The sequence below is a fragment of the Dreissena polymorpha genome, chromosome 13, assembly GCF_020536995.1.
Source record: "Dreissena polymorpha isolate Duluth1 chromosome 13, UMN_Dpol_1.0, whole genome shotgun sequence".
Lineage (NCBI taxonomy): Eukaryota > Metazoa > Mollusca > Bivalvia > Myida > Dreissenidae > Dreissena > Dreissena polymorpha.
Genome location: NC_068367.1, coordinates 50,141,269 through 50,160,536, shown reverse-complemented (window position 1 = coordinate 50,160,536; position 19,268 = coordinate 50,141,269). Strand labels below are relative to the sequence as shown.

The 19,268-nt window shown below is 36.7% G+C and overlaps 1 protein-coding gene across 4 annotated transcripts in view; it reads left to right on the top strand.

Moving 5' to 3' along the window:
- The window catches only part of LOC127855324 (uncharacterized), a 105,377-nt gene that overhangs the window by 67,275 nt on the left and 18,834 nt on the right, over positions 1 to 19,268 (top strand). For 2 of the 4 annotated variants that reach the window (XM_052390804.1, XM_052390803.1), the window contains exons 4-5: positions 10,875 to 10,970; positions 13,699 to 13,820. In XM_052390804.1, the coding sequence (XP_052246764.1) occupies positions 10,875 to 10,970; positions 13,699 to 13,820 (218 nt within the window). Of the gene's footprint in view, positions 1 to 2,638; positions 2,782 to 5,568; positions 5,736 to 10,874; positions 10,971 to 13,698; positions 13,821 to 19,268 lie in introns of all 4 variants that reach the window. The other 2 variants (XM_052390805.1, XM_052390806.1) reach the window with 2 other exon arrangements.

Genomic DNA, 19,268 nt, shown 5'->3' with positions numbered 1-19,268 from the left:
TGTGCGTGGAACTTTTTGTTCCATAGTGTTATTGTGCTTAATAAGACTTTGAAATTAAGTCTCACAAATGATAGCTATATCAAGAAGGTGTGTTGCATGCAGAACGAATTTTGCTTGAGTCAAGGTCACAACAAATACTTGCATTCTCCCTTTACGTATAAAGTACAGGACTGGTACAGGCCAACAACTTTGCTTTCCACAATTGGAATTTGAAATAAATTGGCTCAAATGATCATCATATCAAAAAAACATGTAGCTGGCTTCAAAATCAATGTCTCAGTGGAAACTTAGTGATGATCGGTCTATTTCTTTATAGTGCATTGGCAAAATTTTCTTCGTTTCAAGGCATGTTGTTTGCACCAACAATGTTGCTGCCATGAAGGTCAATGTCCAATATGTGAAATAGGCTTTATGTGTGCAACAGTTACAAGAGACTGGTACATGCTGGCTTTATTAACTTTACTTTCACTTTATGTGCTGCAAAGAGCACTATAAGTCTTTGTGTCCATTGGAATTTAGCAGGGGGCATCCTTGTTTCTTTTGACACATTTCTAGTTTTTGATCAGTTTCATAGAACCATCATGGTGTTTCATACTGGCTTTCGGAATGTTTCATACTGGCTTTCGGAATGATCCTGAGTGTGACTAACTGCACTAAATCCTGACAAAGTTCTGGTGGTTTTATTAGGTGGGTTGGGTGATCATGTGTCACTGTAGGATTCTGCACATTTCCTTGTGTTTGTATGTCCATCCTGCAAAGTGTTTATGTAAAAACAAATCTGTGGATTACTTGTTTGAAACAAAAAATATTACTCCTAATTGTTATCTTCTATTCATACATTTCATAATTCAACCTATTATCAAGGGTTTACAATAGTGAAAAGGCAAGACTTTCTGCAACCCTGAGTGAATATTGTTTTATGACTTAAGAAACACTCTAAAGCTCTGTGAAAGGTTAAAAAGGAAACATTGACCCTTATTGAAAACATGTTTAATGGTTGATGAAATAACATTTGTAATTACCCATTATCAATGCCTTAAGGTTAACAATTAGCACTTCCAGTGGCCGATTGTCGGCTATGCTTTGAGGTAAGCACATAATTTTTACAGCAACTGATACTCAACATTGGTTCAAGGTTAAAACAGAACACTTTTAGTTCCTTACATAACAGAATTGAAATTTATCAATATGGTCAACAATGTTTTAAAGTCGCATTGGATTACCAGTATTTGTAGTAACTACAAATTGTGAACAGGGTACCTTGTCCTCATGAAGTCTAGTAATGTTTCATGGTCATATCTGGAGTTATTCTGTTAGGAAATGTCTTAAAGCCCATTTTAGTACGAGGCAGGTCAAAGGGTCAAGGTGAACCATTTTCAGTTAATCATAAGTTGAAGTTATCAATTTGTAGCGCAAACAGAATGTTAAGTTAAGTAAAGAATGTTAAGTCATGCAAACAGTTGTCTTGTTTCTTAGTGCCTTTCTAGATTTTGACTGTATTTATCATTTTATTATGCCTCTAAATATCTGCTTTCCCTCTAGATAATTCATATCCATCCTCTGTAGATGAAGAGAAGTTATTTAAGCTCATATTATCCATTCCCCTCATATATCAGAACATTTGATTCATTACCAATTTAGTCAACCCAAGACAAAAACACTCTTCATGCTTAAATGTATATAATATAATTTTGTTTAAAGCCGCAGTTGAAGTTTACAATATATTTCTTGAGCAAAACTAAAGGGATATACTAAAGAAAGATGACAATCCAAATGATTTCTGCTTGGCTTTTACTTGGCTTTCAGCTTTTTACAGGTGATAAATTATTATCTTAGGACCAGACAAAATGTTATAATATATATTTTATCTTTTAGATGATCAAGAAAGAAAAAAGTATTTTTTATTTTATTTCATAGTTTTTCATTTTAGGTTTATAACACAGGAGTGTGTTGTTGTTTTTTGTCAAATTTGGCCGCGTTCCTTAACCACGCTAAGTGTATATTTTTCAAAACCCAAACAACTAAATATACCAATTTAAGTAAAAACTTTTCCTTTTTTTTTCAAAATACCATGGATCCTGTCCTCAGTCCCAAAATGGTGGAAAAAAACACTGCATAGTTGCATAGTATTATCAAATGTATATCAAAATCAACAAACATCAAACAATTTGTGAAGTTACATTCCTAAATGCACTTGAATCTTTTGGAAATGGTGATCTGTTTTTCCTCCAGTAAATCTTGTTTGTTAAAAGCTTGCACCCATATTGCACTGGTTGCAATATTACTGAAATCTCATACCTGCATCTTGCTTGCAATGTTTATTAAAATAATAGCAATTGCATCGGTTGTTTTTTCAGCTTGTTTTCTTTCCAAAGATGTTTTCAAATTAAAACTCTTAAAATAGTTAAGTTTCACATCATGAATTGAACTAATTCTTAAGAAGTTTTTTTTATTGAAGAATTTCGGAATAAAAGTAAAATGTTTCTTTTTAAATGCTGGAAGGATTTCACAGAGGTGTGGCAGTTGTCAGTGACCAGGGAGGTAACTTGTGTCAGTCAATCAAGGGAGGTAACAATGAGCAGTGCTTTGGTTGATTCAGAAAGTGAAATATCACTGTGGTTTCTTTCCATCTTCTTAGAGTGGTCTGGAAGTTTGTGTCATCCTCTGATACTGAAGAACAGGCTATCACAGAGCGCTCTTTCCACGTCTTGAATGAGACCAAGTACAGGCTGACACATAAGCTAGTCCCATCTGGATATCAATTTGAACTAAGCATAACAGGTTTCACTTGTTCTTCCCCGAAAATAGTCGCTTTTTTATGGTGCTGTGTTTCCATTTTCACTTAATATAAGTTCTTTTAGTTGCTGATATATTAATATAAGTTCTTTTAGTTGCTGCTATAATTATGTGCACGCGTGTATGTTCTGACATTTGCTTCATATTTATTGTGTTGCTTGCAATTGTCCGAAACTTGGAGCTATATGACCGATACATGAAATATAAGATCCGAACATTTGTATTGTATTCACTTCCGGAGTGATCTGCTTTCAATCAACTTGATAAGTGACGAGTAATTGTGATGGAGATTATGAAAAAGTGTTTGAGGTGAGAGTACTTGGTTAAAAAAAAATACCTAAGTGTTTTGAATTAAAAAATGCATACTTTTGTGAAGACCATTTTATTTGAAGAAAAAAAAAGACCAAACTACCAGTTGTTAATGATTAATGATTCATGATTCAGTTTAGGACAAATTATTTGTTGTGTCTATCCTTGTTTAGTTATTTGCGTTATGTATGGATGATTAGTTTGTGTTTTGTATTTCGTCCTCGCAATATATTTTTTATTCAGTTGCATGTATTCCCTTATCTTGGCCTGGGTTTATTAAATGAATAATGATCCATTGTATGGTTGTTTTCATCCTCATTGTATGGTTGTTTTCATCCTATTATGATGAAATTAAATAGTGTTCTAGAGTCTTGCATCAGACCAAAGTATAATAGATTGGCCGATAAACATCAATAAAGAGAAGCGGTTTTGATATTTCATGATCTTGGCCATAAAACTGCTGTGTACTATATAAGTATTGTATAATAGTATTGGGGCATTGTTGTTGTTTAGTGGCTAGTTTGAACAACTATTTATTCAATGCCTTTAGAAAGGAGACATGAAGTGAATATGATTACATGATAGAAATAAATTTTGCAAAGTTTATTCTATTTTTTGCACTCACATGGCTGTAGACGGGTGCACATATGAGTCATAAGCATGACTTTAACTAGGCAAATTTTGTCTGTAATTATCCCCACGCTTTTTGAAAAAAAGGTGGGGATATTGTGGTTATCTCCGCCGTCCGTCCGTCCGTCCGTCCGTCTGTCTGTCCGTCCGTCCTGGCCACTATCTCCTCCTACACTAAAAGCACTAGAACCTTGAAACTTACACACATGGTAGCTATGAGCATATGTGCGACCCTGCACTATTTGGAATTTTGATCTGACCCCTGGGTCAAAAGTTATAGCGGTTGGGGTGGGGCCGCGTCAGAAATTATCACTCATTTTTTTAGGTTATTTTACATTTACTTCTTTATTTCTACACCGATTTACTTCAAATTGATACTGGACCTCTCTTATGACAATACGGTTAATCTCAACCATGCATGGCCCCATTCCCAACCCTGGGGCGCCCCGCCCACATAGGCCACACCCACCAAAAATTTCCATTTACTATAATTTTTTCATTTCTACACGGATTCACTTCAAATTGATACTGAACTTTTGTTATGACATTAGGGTCAATCTCAACTATGCATGGCCCCAATCCCAACCCTGGGGCGCCCGCCCACATAGGCCACACCCACCAAAAAATTCCATTTACTATAAAAAAATTTTAGGTTATTTTACATTAACTTCTTCATTTCTACACTGATTCACTTCAAATTGATACTGAACCTCTCTTATGACAAAACGGTCAAACTCAACTATGCATGGCCCCGTTGCCAACCCTGGGGCGCCACGCCCACATAGACCACACCCGCCCAAAATTGCCTTTTACTATAATTTCTTCATTAATACACTGATTCACTTCAAATTGATACTGAACCTCTCTTATGACAATACGGTCAATCTCAACTATGCATGGCCCTATTACCAACCCTGGGGCACCCCGCCCACATAGGCCACACCCTCCCAAAATTGCCTTTTACTATAACTTCTTTATTTTTACACCCATTCACTTCTAATTGATACTGAACTTCTCTTATGACAATACAGTCAATCTCAACTATGCATGGCCCCATGATCAACCCTGGGGCGCCCTTGGGTCAAACATGCGGCGTGGGGATACGCGTCGGCCTCTGCCGCGCCATTTCTAGTTAACATCTGGTAATGTATTCAAATCAGGAAACTTTATTCTAATTAGCATAATAAGTTTTCTTGCTGCTGCATGTACTTATTTTCTATTTATTAGTCATGTGTTGTTGTTGTTGTGTTTACTATTTTCTGTTTTAATTTTACAGCATATCCAGAGGAGCTGAAAGATTCTTTTATGAATTTCCATCAATATATTGTTGTAGATTTAATATTTTTATCTCAATTCATGCACCTGCTGTCCATTTAGCTTTCCAAAATTTCCTGGATATGTTGTCTTTACAGCTTTTCTCAGTGGCTTTGATCTTTGTTCTTCACAGCTTTTCTCAGTTGCTGTAATCTTTTGTCTTTTCAGTGCCCTTGACCTTTTGTCTTGACAGCTCCCCTCAGTGGCGTTGACATTTTGTCTTGACAGCTCCCCTCAGTGGCGTTGACATTTTGTCTTGACAGCTCCCCTCAGTGCCCTTGACCTTTTGCATTTACAGCTTTTCTCATTTGCCTTATATTTTGTCCATGTTTCCTGTCCAGTGATCCTAATAGTATTGATAGGCCATTGAGATTTTGACAAAGTTTATGGCTATTGGTCCTTGCAGCTTGGGACATTAGTTATAATCCAAGTAGCTTTTTGTGTAAGGCTTTGCCTTGTAGTACATATAGCATGGTCTATTTGTGTTTTCATGCGTTCCATATTACTTTGCCTGCACAGGATCTCCTGGTCCAAGGTTACCAATACCGGTCAGACCGTAAAGTTGACGGATGGTTTTTACTCTGCAAGGGAAAGTGCACAGTATTTTAATGGCAGCTTTGCAAACTACTCCCTCGAATACAAGGCCAACACTGGGCCTGGCTACTTGTTCAGACTCACCATTAAAGGTGTACTGAGCCGTCTCTTTATAAAGTTTTCCCCCCAGTTAGACAATAACGATTTGCACAGTGAATGAGCTATTGTGACCTGACCAGAAGCACTTGACTATAGTGAAAACAAATTTCTATTACATCCAGAAGTGAAAAGAATCTAATATATCCAGCTGCCAATATTTATTATCCTTATCATGGATTCTTGAACAGAAATGTGGTGCACCACTCGAATTCCACTCGTCTATCTGTATTAATGGTGTTGTACATTTTTACTCAATTTGGTCATGTCATGAATGCCTCTTTCACGATATTGTATGACAATCACTAGGAAATGTAGTTGCTGGAGTGCGTTAAGGTCACACTTAAGTGAATAGTTTAAGCTTAACTCTTTCCCACTTAGATACGTATTTTCACGCATTTCTAGTCCCTTGGAAAGTTACATTTAATTAAAGACCTTTCTAACTATATTCAAGTTTTATAGGCTCAATTCACATCCCTTAGATACTAATGAGCAGCAAACAGCATAAAACATGAACAGACTGCGATTTACTCGCAGGCTGTTCAAGTTTTATGCTGTGTGCGTATTTTCACTGTGCTTCTGAGTGAGAAAGTGTTAACTATGAGCCATACACGTATCGTTTAAACCCGTTCCCATCTGATACTCATTTTGACTTGTTTAAAGTCCATTTGGAAAGCAAATTAAATAAAATACCATTCTTAATAAAATTAAATTTTAAAGACTTCATTTCCAAATCTATCATACTGTCAAGAAGCAAACAGCATAAAACTTGAACAGCCTGTGATTACTGGTCTGGTTTTATGCTGGTTGCATATCGCCCAGCCTGTGATTACTGGTCTGGTCTTATGCTGGTTGCATATCGCCCAGCCTGTGATTACTGGTCTGGTCTTATGCTGGTTGCATATCGCCCAGCCTGTGATTACTGGTCTGGTCTTATGCTGGTTGCATATCACCCAGCCTGTGATTACTGGTCTGGTCTTATGCTGGTTGCATATCGCCCAGCCTGTGATTACTGGTCTGGTCTTATGCTGGTTGCATATCGCCCAGCCTGTGATTACTGGTCTGGTCTTATGCTGGTTGCATATCACCCAGCCTGTGATTACTGGTCTGGTCTTATGCTGGTTGCATATCGTCCAGCCTGTGATTACTGGTCTGGTCTTATGCTGGTTGCATATCGCCCAGCCTGTGATTACTGGTCTGGTCTTATGCTGGTTGCATATCACCCAGCCTGTGATTACTGGTCTGGTCTTATGCTGGTTGCATATCGCCCAGCCTGTGATTACTGGTCTGGTCTTATGCTGGTTGCATATCGCCCAGCCTGTAATTACTGGTCTGGTCTTATGCTGGTTGCATATCGCCCAGCCTGTGATTACTGGTCTGGTCTTATGCTGGTTGCATATCACCCAGCCTGTGATTACTGGTCTGGTCTTATGCTGGTTGCATATCGCCCAGCCTGTGATTACTGGTCTGGTCTTATGCTGGTTGCATATCGCCCAGCCTGTGATTACTGGTCTGGTCTTATGCTGGTTGCATATCGCCCAGCCTGTGATTACTGGTCTGGTCTTATGCTGGTTGCATATCGCCCAGCCTGTGATTACTGGTCTGGTCTTATGCTGGTTGCATATCGCCCAGCCTGTGATTACTGGTCTGGTCTTATGCTGGTTGCATATCGCCCAGCCTGTGATTACTGGTCTGGTCTTATGCTGGTTGCATATCGCCCAGCCTGTGATTACTGGTCTGGTCTTATGCTGGTTGCATATCACCCAGCCTGTGATTACTGGTCTGGTCTTATGCTGGTTGCATATCGCCCAGCCTGTGATTACTGGTCTGGTCTTATGCTGGTTGCATATCGCCCAGCCTGTGATTACTGGTCTGGTCTTATGCTGGTTGCATATCGCCCAGCCTGTAATTACTGGTCTGGTCTTATGCTGGTTGCATATCGCCCAGCCTGTGATTACTGGTCTGGTCTTATGCTGGTTGCATATCGCCCAGCCTGTGATTACTGGTCTGGTCTTCTGCTGGTTGCATATCGCCCAGCCTGTGATTACTGGTCTGGTCTTATGCTGGTTGCATATCGCCATTTTCACATTGCTTCTGAGCAGGAAAAGTAAAACAAGTTTTATTGTTTGTATGCAACTACATGTCCTACGTGTCAAATTGTTGTTACTAATAAAGCATGGAACATATTCTATCGTGCTAGATGTAATTGTTATTATATGAAAATAGGCTTGTAAATATTTACAATATATCAAAATGAAAACAAGTTTGTGTTAATTAGTTAATTAGTTAATTAGTTCAGCATTTTGTTTGAATTTTTGGGGTGCACTTGGTGTTAATAACTGGAAAGCAATTATCTTGTATTCATTACAATTACTATCACCAGACATGAGTGTGTTCCGTGCTCAGGGCCCTCGTTTTGCACTTTTTACTGCCGAATATGGACGGCTTCCCCCATGAATAAAGTATACTTTTTTCCCCTATTTCAGCTAAAATTTCCCCCCTCAAAAAAAATAAATAAAATAAACAAATTTAGGTGTTGAATGGTTGGTGAAAAGATTTTCTAAAACTCCCCTTTTCGCCCAAAACAACGTGAAATTCCCCCCTCTAAGGGCCCCGGCCCCAATCCCCCAAAGTGAAGCAAGGGCCCTGGTGCTATGTTAAGGTTGATTATTATGTAGGTGTTCGCATGAGGGACAATTGCTATGACGATGCAACCCACAATCTCCCAGCTGTTGTGTATAGTGTTGGTGTGCACTGCATGATGTTGATATTGTTGGCGAACTGCATGATGTTGATATTGTTGACCAACTGTTGTATACATGAATTAGTCATACATGTATAAGTTGTACCATTATGTTCATTATCAATTTATGACCATCACATTGATAATTGTTTTCATCCCCATCATTATCATATCATCACCACTTGAAGTTCATCATTCATTTGTTATCACAAATTTCATGTGTTTTCCGGTCTTACCAACAGACATCATGATATCATGTTCATCATTACCATTATCTCCTGATCTCATAATTTTCTTTTTCATAATTTTAAGTATGCTGCAGTAATAGTCTATGATTGGGGCTCAAACCAATTGATGTTGATGAAAAATGACCAAGTTTACGGTTGAATATCTGATCTACAAAACTTAACTACAACAGCGCAGCGTTAACTTTTTAGTGAAACACACACACACACGCACAAGAAAAAAATCCTTAAATAACTGATTTCCTTACCTTAAAAAATTCCTAAAACAGCAATAACTTGTGAATTAATAAATCAAAAAAGGACATTAATATTAATAATTATTAATTTTTGTACTGCCAGGGGTTTTTTTTAGAAAGAGGGGAAGACGCTGGACGCTGGGTAAATGGGGAAAATCGAGCGCGAAAGAGACATATTTGGGGAAAAAATAAAAACTGTTCATTTCAATGTCTATAACTCACCTACAGACTTCAGGGGGGTTTTTTAAGAAAAAGAGGCATGTCTCTGGCCTTTTTGTTCTTAAGCACATAAATAAGTATGATATTAAAGTCACAGTCCTAAATAAAGTTGCAGGCGTAGATCTTATAATGGGAAATGTTTTCAACTGGGGCCGGGGAACGATGTCAATATTATGATTTCAATTTCATGATGAATGGGTTGACGATCTAGATCAGCTACAGCATTGGAAGGGAAAGGTGCGGCAGCTGCCGATTGTCTACTTTCACTTTAACAATAATCAGACAGTATTAATCGATGTTGATTACATGTACCTCCGAATCCTGCTGGGATTTAACGGTTTTTGATGATTCATTCTTAAAAAATGCGTCAACTCAATTAATATTTTCCGAGTCCGAACGTTTTATTTTGTTCGTGTATGAACGCCAATTGTGAGACTTTTTTCTGTTTTAACGTTTATATCTTGGCTTTCACATAACCCGGATGAAAATTCGACTGGTTTCCGGTAATTAATTGACGAAACACCCTTCTCGCGCAAGACAGGAATCCAGTAAAATAGTCACATGATTAATACGATTAGTTGCCCGGTTTTCATGACGTAATATAAGAGCTATATATAGAATCACTGGGATTCCCAGATTTGAGTGTTCGCCGGGAGAGAGAGAGAGCGAGATCGTCGTACATAGTACAAATTGGATAAGTGTCGACTTCCCAAAAGAAAAAAAACATTTCTTTGAGGGTAAAATATTATATTTTGGTGAAAAATTATATTTTTGGAGGGGAAATGGTATTTTTAGGGGAAAAATTCTGGTAGGGGAAGACGCCGAATATCGGCGTCACTTTCTTAGTAAAAAAAACCCCTGACTGCTATAATAAAATGAGGGCTAGACCATATTTAAATGCATGGCATGGCATCTTAGTTTGTATCTTGTGTTGACTCAGCATCCTAGTCTACTGACAACTGTTGCTGGTGACTTATGCAAATCAATGTGTCTCATACAATAAAGAGTTCTTCATTAATTGAATTATTAATTTGTTCAAATAATTCAGCAAAATATATTAGTAAAAGCTTCTTGTTCTAATTTTAAAGTTGTTTAAGCATCTGGAAACAGATAGAACGAAGTTGTTTTTTACATGTGAAAGACTAATTTTAACAATCCTATACACGCTGATTTGCCAGCATATTTAAAAAGCAGTTAACAGTCATCTATATTTTTGCTATGGTCTGTGCATGCTTTCTACTAATCCTTGATATTTCTTATATTAATATACCTCCATGCTTACCTAACCTCTATAGCTTAACGTTTACGACTTTATAATAGGAATCAAACATAATTTTATACGAATTTTTTTCATTATAACATATATATATAAAAAAATTAAATCAACTGATCAGTAACATGATAAAAAAACTACATATATTTCAAGATAAGATGTGTAACAATTTGTTTCCATGTAATTTTGTAAACAAAGTATTATATATTAAAATACCTACAAGTACATTATTAAAACTAAATAACTATGCAATTTTCTCAATTATAACCATAAATACATGTTATAACAATGGCTTAAATAAAACACATGATTCAAAATATGTGTGTGCTTAGTTTATTAAACACACTATGTTTCACATGTAAAATATTTATCCCATTTTTGAAGATTTGTGTGTTTTACTGGCTGTTGCCATCTTGTAGGTGTGAAGTACAGCGACGATGGAGAGTACACTTGTACCCTGATAGCTGAGAACAAGACTGTGGCTGACAAGAAGACCCTCAAAGTCACTGTTGTCCGTGAGTTGAATCTCAAAGTGTAGTTCTAACTCTTTCAGTGCTGGAACCGAATTTTGGAGGCCTTTGCAAACAGTTTAGATCCAGATGAGACGCCACGTTTAGGATCCAAACTGTTTGCTATTCTTATAGTATTCTTTGAAAACAATCGAAGAAAATGCTAATTTTAGAAATTCAGCTGACAACATTTTAGCAGATGACAAATTTCCCAGCATGCAAAAGGTTAAAGGATCTGATAATTAAAATACTTATCGCATGTATAATTGTGAAGTTGTGTACAAAAGGACCGTCAAAGTTTATAATGTCCTGGTGTTAAATCTTTAAAAAGAGAAGAATCTTAGAGTGTTTCATCAATTCTGATACAAAAATACATATCACTTGTAGGATTTTGCAGTCCTTGACAAAAGGACAGTCATAGTCACTGTTGTCCATAACTTGAATCACTTTTATTCTAAAAGTGTTGTAAGACTTGATCTTTTCAAATCTTAAGGTTTAAGTTATAAACAGATATGTGTTACTATATTACATAAGTTTTGCAAATAAATTTTTTACATTTCCTGATATGGTAATAATTATGATATGAAGATGGTCTGACATCGATTTTCACCCAATTGAGAAAAATTACCAGTACCACACAAATTAGGAAAATTTAGAGCGAAAACCCTGAAATTGGAAATATAATGTGGTGAAATCTTCAGATCTTTTTAATAGCTTGGTACTTAATTACACTAACTCATCTAAATATTCATGTATGTGACCTGAAATGCTTCAGTGCTCATTTCGTTTGTTCACTTGCATTATAGATGCTTTTGGAACCAAATTGACACAACTTTTCTTCCTTTTGGGAATTTTTCGGACAGCCATTGAGAATTTTACCATTTTTGCTCGTTTGGGAAAGTGCCTTTTACAAGTACTTTAATAAGAAGGAAAGCAATCACTGTCTGATATTATATTCTGGATTTTTATTTTATTCGAAAGATCGGGAGTATACTGTTTTTGGCCTGTCTGTCGTTGTGTCAGTCAGTCAGTCATTGTATGTGTGTGTATCTCATGGAGCTGCACATTTTGAGTTGTGAAAAGTCAAGGTCATCCTTCAAGGTCAAAGGTCAAATATCATTGTGTTTTTCGTTCCTAAAACTTTAACTTTCGTTAATGTTTGGTCATAACTTTTTGAATATTGAAGATAGCAACTTGATATTTGTCATGCATGTGTATCTCATGGAGCTGCACATTTTGAGTGGCTTAAGGTCAAGATCATCGTTCAAGGTCAAAGGTCAAATGTATGGCTTCAAAGCGGCGCAATAGGGGGCATTGTGTTTCTGACAAACACATCTCTTGTTTTACTACAGGAACCCGGGGTCTCACTGGGCCCAAAGTTGTTGTTGATTGAAACAAGTTGGAGTCAACCTTTGTCCATAATAACAGGAACCAGGGGTCTCACTGAGCCCAAAGTTGTTGTTGATTGAAACAAGTTGGAGTCAACCTTTGTCCATAATAACAGGAACCAGGGGTCTCACTGGGCCCAAAGTTGTTGTTGATTGAAACAAGTTGGAGTCAACCTTTGTCCATAATAACAGGAACCAGGGGTCTCACTGGGTCCAAAGTTGTTGTTGATTGAAACAAGTTGGAGTCAACCTTTGTCCATAATAACAGGAACCAGGGGTCTCACTGGGTCCAAAGTTGTTGTTGATTGAAACAAGTTGGAGTCAACCTTTGTCCATAATAACAGGAACCAGGGGTCTCACTGGGTCCAAAGTTGTTGTTGATTGAAACAAGTTGGAGTCAACCTTTGTCCATAATAACAGGAACCAGGGGTCTCACTGGGCCCAAAGTTGTTGTTGATTGAAACAAGTTGGAGTCAACCTTTGTCCATAATAACAGGAACCAGGGGTCTCACTGGGCCCAAAGTTGTTGTTGATTGAAACAAGTTGGAGTCAACCTTTGTCCATAATAACAGGAACCAGGGGTCTCACTGGGTCCAAAGTTGTTGTTGATTGAAACAAGTTGGAGTCAACCTTTGTCCATAATAACAGGAACCAGGGGTCTCACTGGGCCCAAAGTTGTTGTTGATTGAAACAAGTTGGAGTCAACCTTTGTCCATAATAACAGGAACCAGGGGTCTCAATGGGTCCAAAGTTGTTGTTGATTGAAACAAGTTGGAGTCAACCTTTGTCCATAATAACAGGAACCAGGGGTCTCAATGGGTCCAAAGTTGTTGTTGATTGAAACAAGTTGGAGTCAACCTTTGTCCATAATAATAGCAATCATAACAATAATTTATATTGACACAATTTGGTCAATTAACATCATTGTCATAATTAAGATACATAAGCTCCATTCTCGTGTTTAAAATGTTACATTATTATTGTTATTAATATGAGATATATATTTGATAACACTTCATTTCAACTCATAAACTAATGTCAGGATTGTTGACAGTTTCATTGGGTTGCAATATCAAAACTACACTTTACTTGCAAAGTTGGTAATCCTCATTCCGAACAAGATCTGTGTTTGTTGAAATAAAAACTGTCTGCCCCTATTCAATTTAAATTTCATCATGATTGAGGACAGACAATGCTTTCAAAAATCAAGAAATCCGAAGAAAAAGATTTTCCCAGGCTGCAAGTTGCACATGCTAATCAGGAACAACACTTTTTCACTATTATGGAATGTTTCATTTAAAGGTCTATCACATTTGCTGAGATCATGGTGCCACGTCTGTTTGCAGATCCTGTGGACTCGGTGATGCTTACCTTGTATGACTCCATGAATAATAATAAATTGTATACCTCCAACGCTCCAGTGACTGACTCTACAGAGGCAATTCCTATCAAACCAGGCAGCTTCAGGGTGAGACTTCTTCATATGACATACCTACACAGTATCATTGTGTGTTTTTCAGACAGTTAAAATAATATTGGCCGTGCTCTATGAAAAAGGAGTTTAATGCATGTGCATAAAGTTTCTTCCCACAGGCTAATCAGGGACCACACTTTTGCCTCAACTTGATTTTTACTAAGAAGAGACTTTCTTGAAACAAAGAATATTAACATGGAAAGTGTCGTCCCTGATCAGCCTGTGCAGACTGCACAGTCTTATATGGGATGACACTTAACGCACATTCATTAAACACCCTTCTCACAGAGCGCAGCTCATATTAATGATCTTCCTAATCATAGTTTGATCTCTATTTCTGTTGTTTTTAGCACACATAAGCCTGCTGATGGTGAGCTTTTGTGGTCTTTAGTTTGAAGTTTGCCCTTCATTGTCAACATTTATGTTGTGAACACTTTAGCTGCAACATTTATTGTCAAATCTTCATGAAACTTAGATCAAAATATTTGTCTTAAATGTCAAAATATTTGTCTTAAATAAATCTCTGCCGAATTCCAAACATGATCATGTGCGATCAAAAACTAGGTCACTAGGTGAAATTTTAGACAAAGCTTGTGAACAAATGAGTCTATGGTTAATTGTCATAAGGATTTGAAGTTCGCTGGTTTTTAGAGCTAATCTATTTTTAGCTCAACTATTATATATGGATTATATATAGTTGAGCTATCATACTCACCCACGGCGTTAGGGTGGAAATGTTAAAGTTTGTGTACTACCCCAAATATTTCCTATGTCCTTTGAAATATTGCATTTATATTTAGCATACTTTTTACAAACATGACCCCAATATAAAGAAGAGCAGACAACTGTATTAAGAATTTTGACAGAATTATTGCCCCTTTTATACTTAGAATACCGTAATTACTCTATGTTTTCGGACACTAAGTTTTCGGACACCCCTTTTTTTTTAGCAAAAATAATTATTTTTCGTGACTCTTAATGTTCGGACACTCGAGTTTTCGTCCATAATTAATGTCTCTAAGTTTTCGGACAGTATATTTTACAGCGCTATTTTACCGAATTTCGGTCTTGTATTTGATATCTAATGACACTTCGATCATGGGGTTTTACAACCGGATGATCATCATAAAACATGGCATTTTTATGTCTGAGGGTAATGGACCATTACATTAATTTTGTGTTTCTGGGTAAATGACCTTGTAAACCAGTATTAAACAATGGTTTTGCCCGATAGCCTAAGTGTTATGACAATTACCAGGGGTAGTGCAAATTAACAGTTCAACTATCTACCGCAATTGTACAACCCCTTCTCAGTAAGATAACTGTGACAAACACTAAACGCTTCAAAGTGTGATGTACCCTATTGCAAGTTTTACAAACAATTAGACAACAACTATCGGATATAAACAAACAAAGAATCCATAGTTTGCTTTTTTTATTGCGTTAATTACAGGTTCATTCTAGCGAGTATCGGTACATAACATGCTCGTCTTTTAACTCGTTGGTCAAAGTACAACCTTGTAGAAATTTTCATTCAAATAAATTAATCATTTAAAATTATTTAAAATGCAGTGCAAACATATATAACTGTAATGCATACTAAGCGGCATGGTATTTTACAAGCGCGTCCTATTACCAGTAGTCGTTGATGCAATTGATGCAATTTTCAGACACTTCAATTTTCGACTATAAGTTTTCGGATACCTGTTTATTGTGAATATTTTTCGTATCTAAGTTTTCGGACACAAAAAAAAATAAAAAAATTTAAGTGTCCAAAAACATTACAGTATGCATATTATTGATAAATCTATGCATACATGCCATACGTCCCGGATTGTCCGGGACAGTCCTGGAAATAAAGAACTTGTCCCGCTGTCCCGGAAATCTGTCAAATGTCCCGGAATTTACAAAATCCATATATACATGTACCTTATCTTGGGCTTAACTGCACCTAGAATCTGTTTATATCTGCAGCGTCTCCATGACAATGCCTACCCGAATAGGCAGACTATGCTTTGTGTCAAAATCGATCAATTAACAGGGGCCCTGTTATTATATCGATTGTCTCACGTTCGCGGTCAAACCGAAAAGGCGGCATTGTTTAATGTGGTTGTTAATTGACTTTAATTTACTACGACATTATTTCCCGCTGCGTGAGCAAAGGATAGTTGTTAACACATCTGAAGTCCAACATCGCTGAGTAAAAAATGTGTGACTGTCCGGATTTTAAGTTGACGATCTACCGGTACTGTTTTGTTGTATTTGTTTTATTTTGCTTGGTTGTATGTATTGTGAATTGATTTGAGTTGACGATCTAACGGTACTGTATTGTTGTATTTTTTATTATATAAATTTTATAAATGAATAAAGGCGTATCAACAACTACGTGTTACACACCGGTCTTAACAACAATAACGCAGTGACCTCACCATCTATGTTTAGAACGCTTACACTGAAAACACGTGGCTTGTATCTAGTAACGGAAGTAGTAATGTTTAATTTGACGTTAATAGATCAAGTGTATTTCGGATAGGCTTTCGAACTTTTGCAATTAACGATGCGAAACAAAAAAAAACGTACCAAAAATGCATATGTCTATAAATATCGCTACATTTTATACATGTCCCGGAAAATCGGCAAAAGTCCCAGACAATTTAACTCAATGTCCCGGAATTGGTCTGAAAAATTATGGCATGTATGAATCTATGTTTAAGTTTGCGTACCACCTCAAATATTTTTTATGTCCTTTGACATATTGCTTTCATATTTTGCATACTTCTTTACCAACATGAACCCAATCTATAAATAAGAGCCGACAACTGTATCAAGCATTTTGACAGAATTATGGCCCCTTTTATACGTAGATAATTGAATTTTTTCCTTAAATTGCCATAACTTGTTTATTTATGATCATATTTGATTCATACTTTGACAAAGCAACACTTACCTGACATATACCACAATGCACTCTACTCAAACCATCCCCCATGCCCCACCCCAGAGAACCCCCCCCCCCCCCCCCCCCCCCCCCCCAATTTTTAGCTCATCTATTTTTTGAAAAAAAATTATGAGCTATTGGCGTCGGCGTCCGGTTAAGATTTGCGTTTAGGTCCACTTTTCTCAGAAAGTATCAATGCTATTGCATTCAAACTTTGTACATTTACTTACTATTATGAGGGGACTGGGCATGCAAAGTTAGATAACTCTGGCGTGCGTTCTGACAAAATTATGTGCCCTTTTTATACTTAGAAAATTGAAAATTTTGGTTAAGTTTTGTGTTTAGGTCCATTTTATTCCTTAAGTATTAAAGCTATTGCTTTCATACTTGCAACACTTACTAACTATCATAAGGGGACTGTGCAGGCAAAGTTATGTAACTCTGACTGGCATTTTGACAGAATTATGTGCCTTTTTATACTTAGAAAATTGAAAATTTTGTTAATTTGTGTGTTTAGGTCCACTTTATTCCTACAGTATCAAAGCTATTGCTTTCATTCTTGCAACACTTATTAACTATCTTAAGGGGACTGTGCAGGCAAAGTTATGTAACTCTGACTGGCATTTAGACGGAATTATGGGCCCTTTATACTTAGAAAATTGAAAATTTGGTTAAGTCTTGTGTTTTGGTCCACTTTACCCCTAAAGTGTCATAGATATTGCTTTCATACTTGGAACACTCGCAAACTATCATAAGGGTACAGTAAAAGGACAAGTTGCATAACTCTGGTTGTCATTTTTACGGAATTATGGCCCTTTTTTGACTTAGTAACTTTGAATATATGGTTAAATTTTGTGTTTCGATCAACTTTACTTCTAAAGTATCAAGGCTATTGCTTTTAAACTTCAAATACTTTCATGCTATCATGAGGTTACTGTACCTGGCAAGTTGAATTTTACCTTGACCTTTGAATGACCTTGACTCTCCAGGTCAAATTATTCAATTTTGCTAAAATTGCCATAACATATTTATTTATGAACATATTTGATTTATACATTGACAAAACAACACTTACCTGACATACCACAATGGACTCTACCCAAACCATCCCCCATGCCCCACCCCAGAATCCCACACTATACCCCCTCTCAATCCCCCTGACCCCCCCCCCCTCCTTAAAAAGAAAACACAAAAAAAACATATATTTTTTATTTATTTTTTTGAAAGACCTTCCAACCATCCCACCCAAGAATCTTTTTTTTTTCTTTTTTCATACTTTTTAAATACAATGTAATAAATGACCACGACCGCTCACTATACACCCCTCTCCACCACCACCCCACCCCCCTTTTTATGCTCCCCCCAAAAAATTTGGGGAGAGCATATAGTCGCCGCTTCGTCTGTCTTCCGTGCACAATTTTTGTCCGGGCTATTTCTCAGAAATTAATGACCGGAATTCAATGAAACTTTATGGGAAGCTTCACACTAAGAGGAGATGTGCATATTATCAGCCGGTTCTGGTCGGATGATTTTTCACAGAGTTATGGCCCTTTGAAATTTTCCATTAACTGTACATATAGTGCAATTATTGTCCGGGCTATTTCTCAGCGACTAATGACCGGAATTCAATGAAACTTTATGGGAAGCTTCACTACCAAGAGATGTGCATATTATCAGCAGGTTCTGGTCGGATGATTTTTCACAGAGTTATGGCTCTTATAAATAATCTTTAAAAAAAGTATTGTCCCTCCAACTACTGTGTCCTCAAGACATTTCCTTTTATCTGAATATATAGTGCAATATTGTGACAAAAAAAAACTTTGGGGAGCATCACCAGTCTCCAACGGTTTTTGTTGATTGAAGTATGGAGATAGATCCCTTCACCTTTAAAAAGAAAATAGATAAGAGGTCTGCACCCGCTAGGCGATGCTCTTGTTTACCATACTACCTTGGCAGTGTTTTTTCATTATATTTTGTGTAGTTTATGAATACATCCAACAGGCCAAAAAGTCTTTAAAATACTATTAAATGTATTTATGAATGGGTAATGCTTGTGGGAGGCATTATGTTGTAATGAGAGTTTGTGTATGGTAAATGCTTTTACATGAGCTGCGCTCTGTGAAAAGGGGGTTTAATGCATGTGGGGACTGCTCAGGCTAATCTGGGACAATACTTTACGCACATGCATTAAACCCCCTTTTCACATAGCATGACATAAAAACATAAATATCTCCAGTTATAATTAGAGTCTACATTCAAGTTTCTTTTTACCAAAAAAAACATTTGCACATTTTTTTTATTTTAAAATATTTCCCAGTTTGAAATAAAAGAACCTGTTCATAAATTTTTGGGGAAAACATAGGATGTTACCATGCCTTCAAAGTTTAAACTTAATCCATGTTTGACAATACACTTAACTTAATGTAAACTTAATCCTTGTTTGACAATAAACTTAAATTCAAGTAAACTTAATCCTTGTTTGACTATAAACTTAACTTATGGTA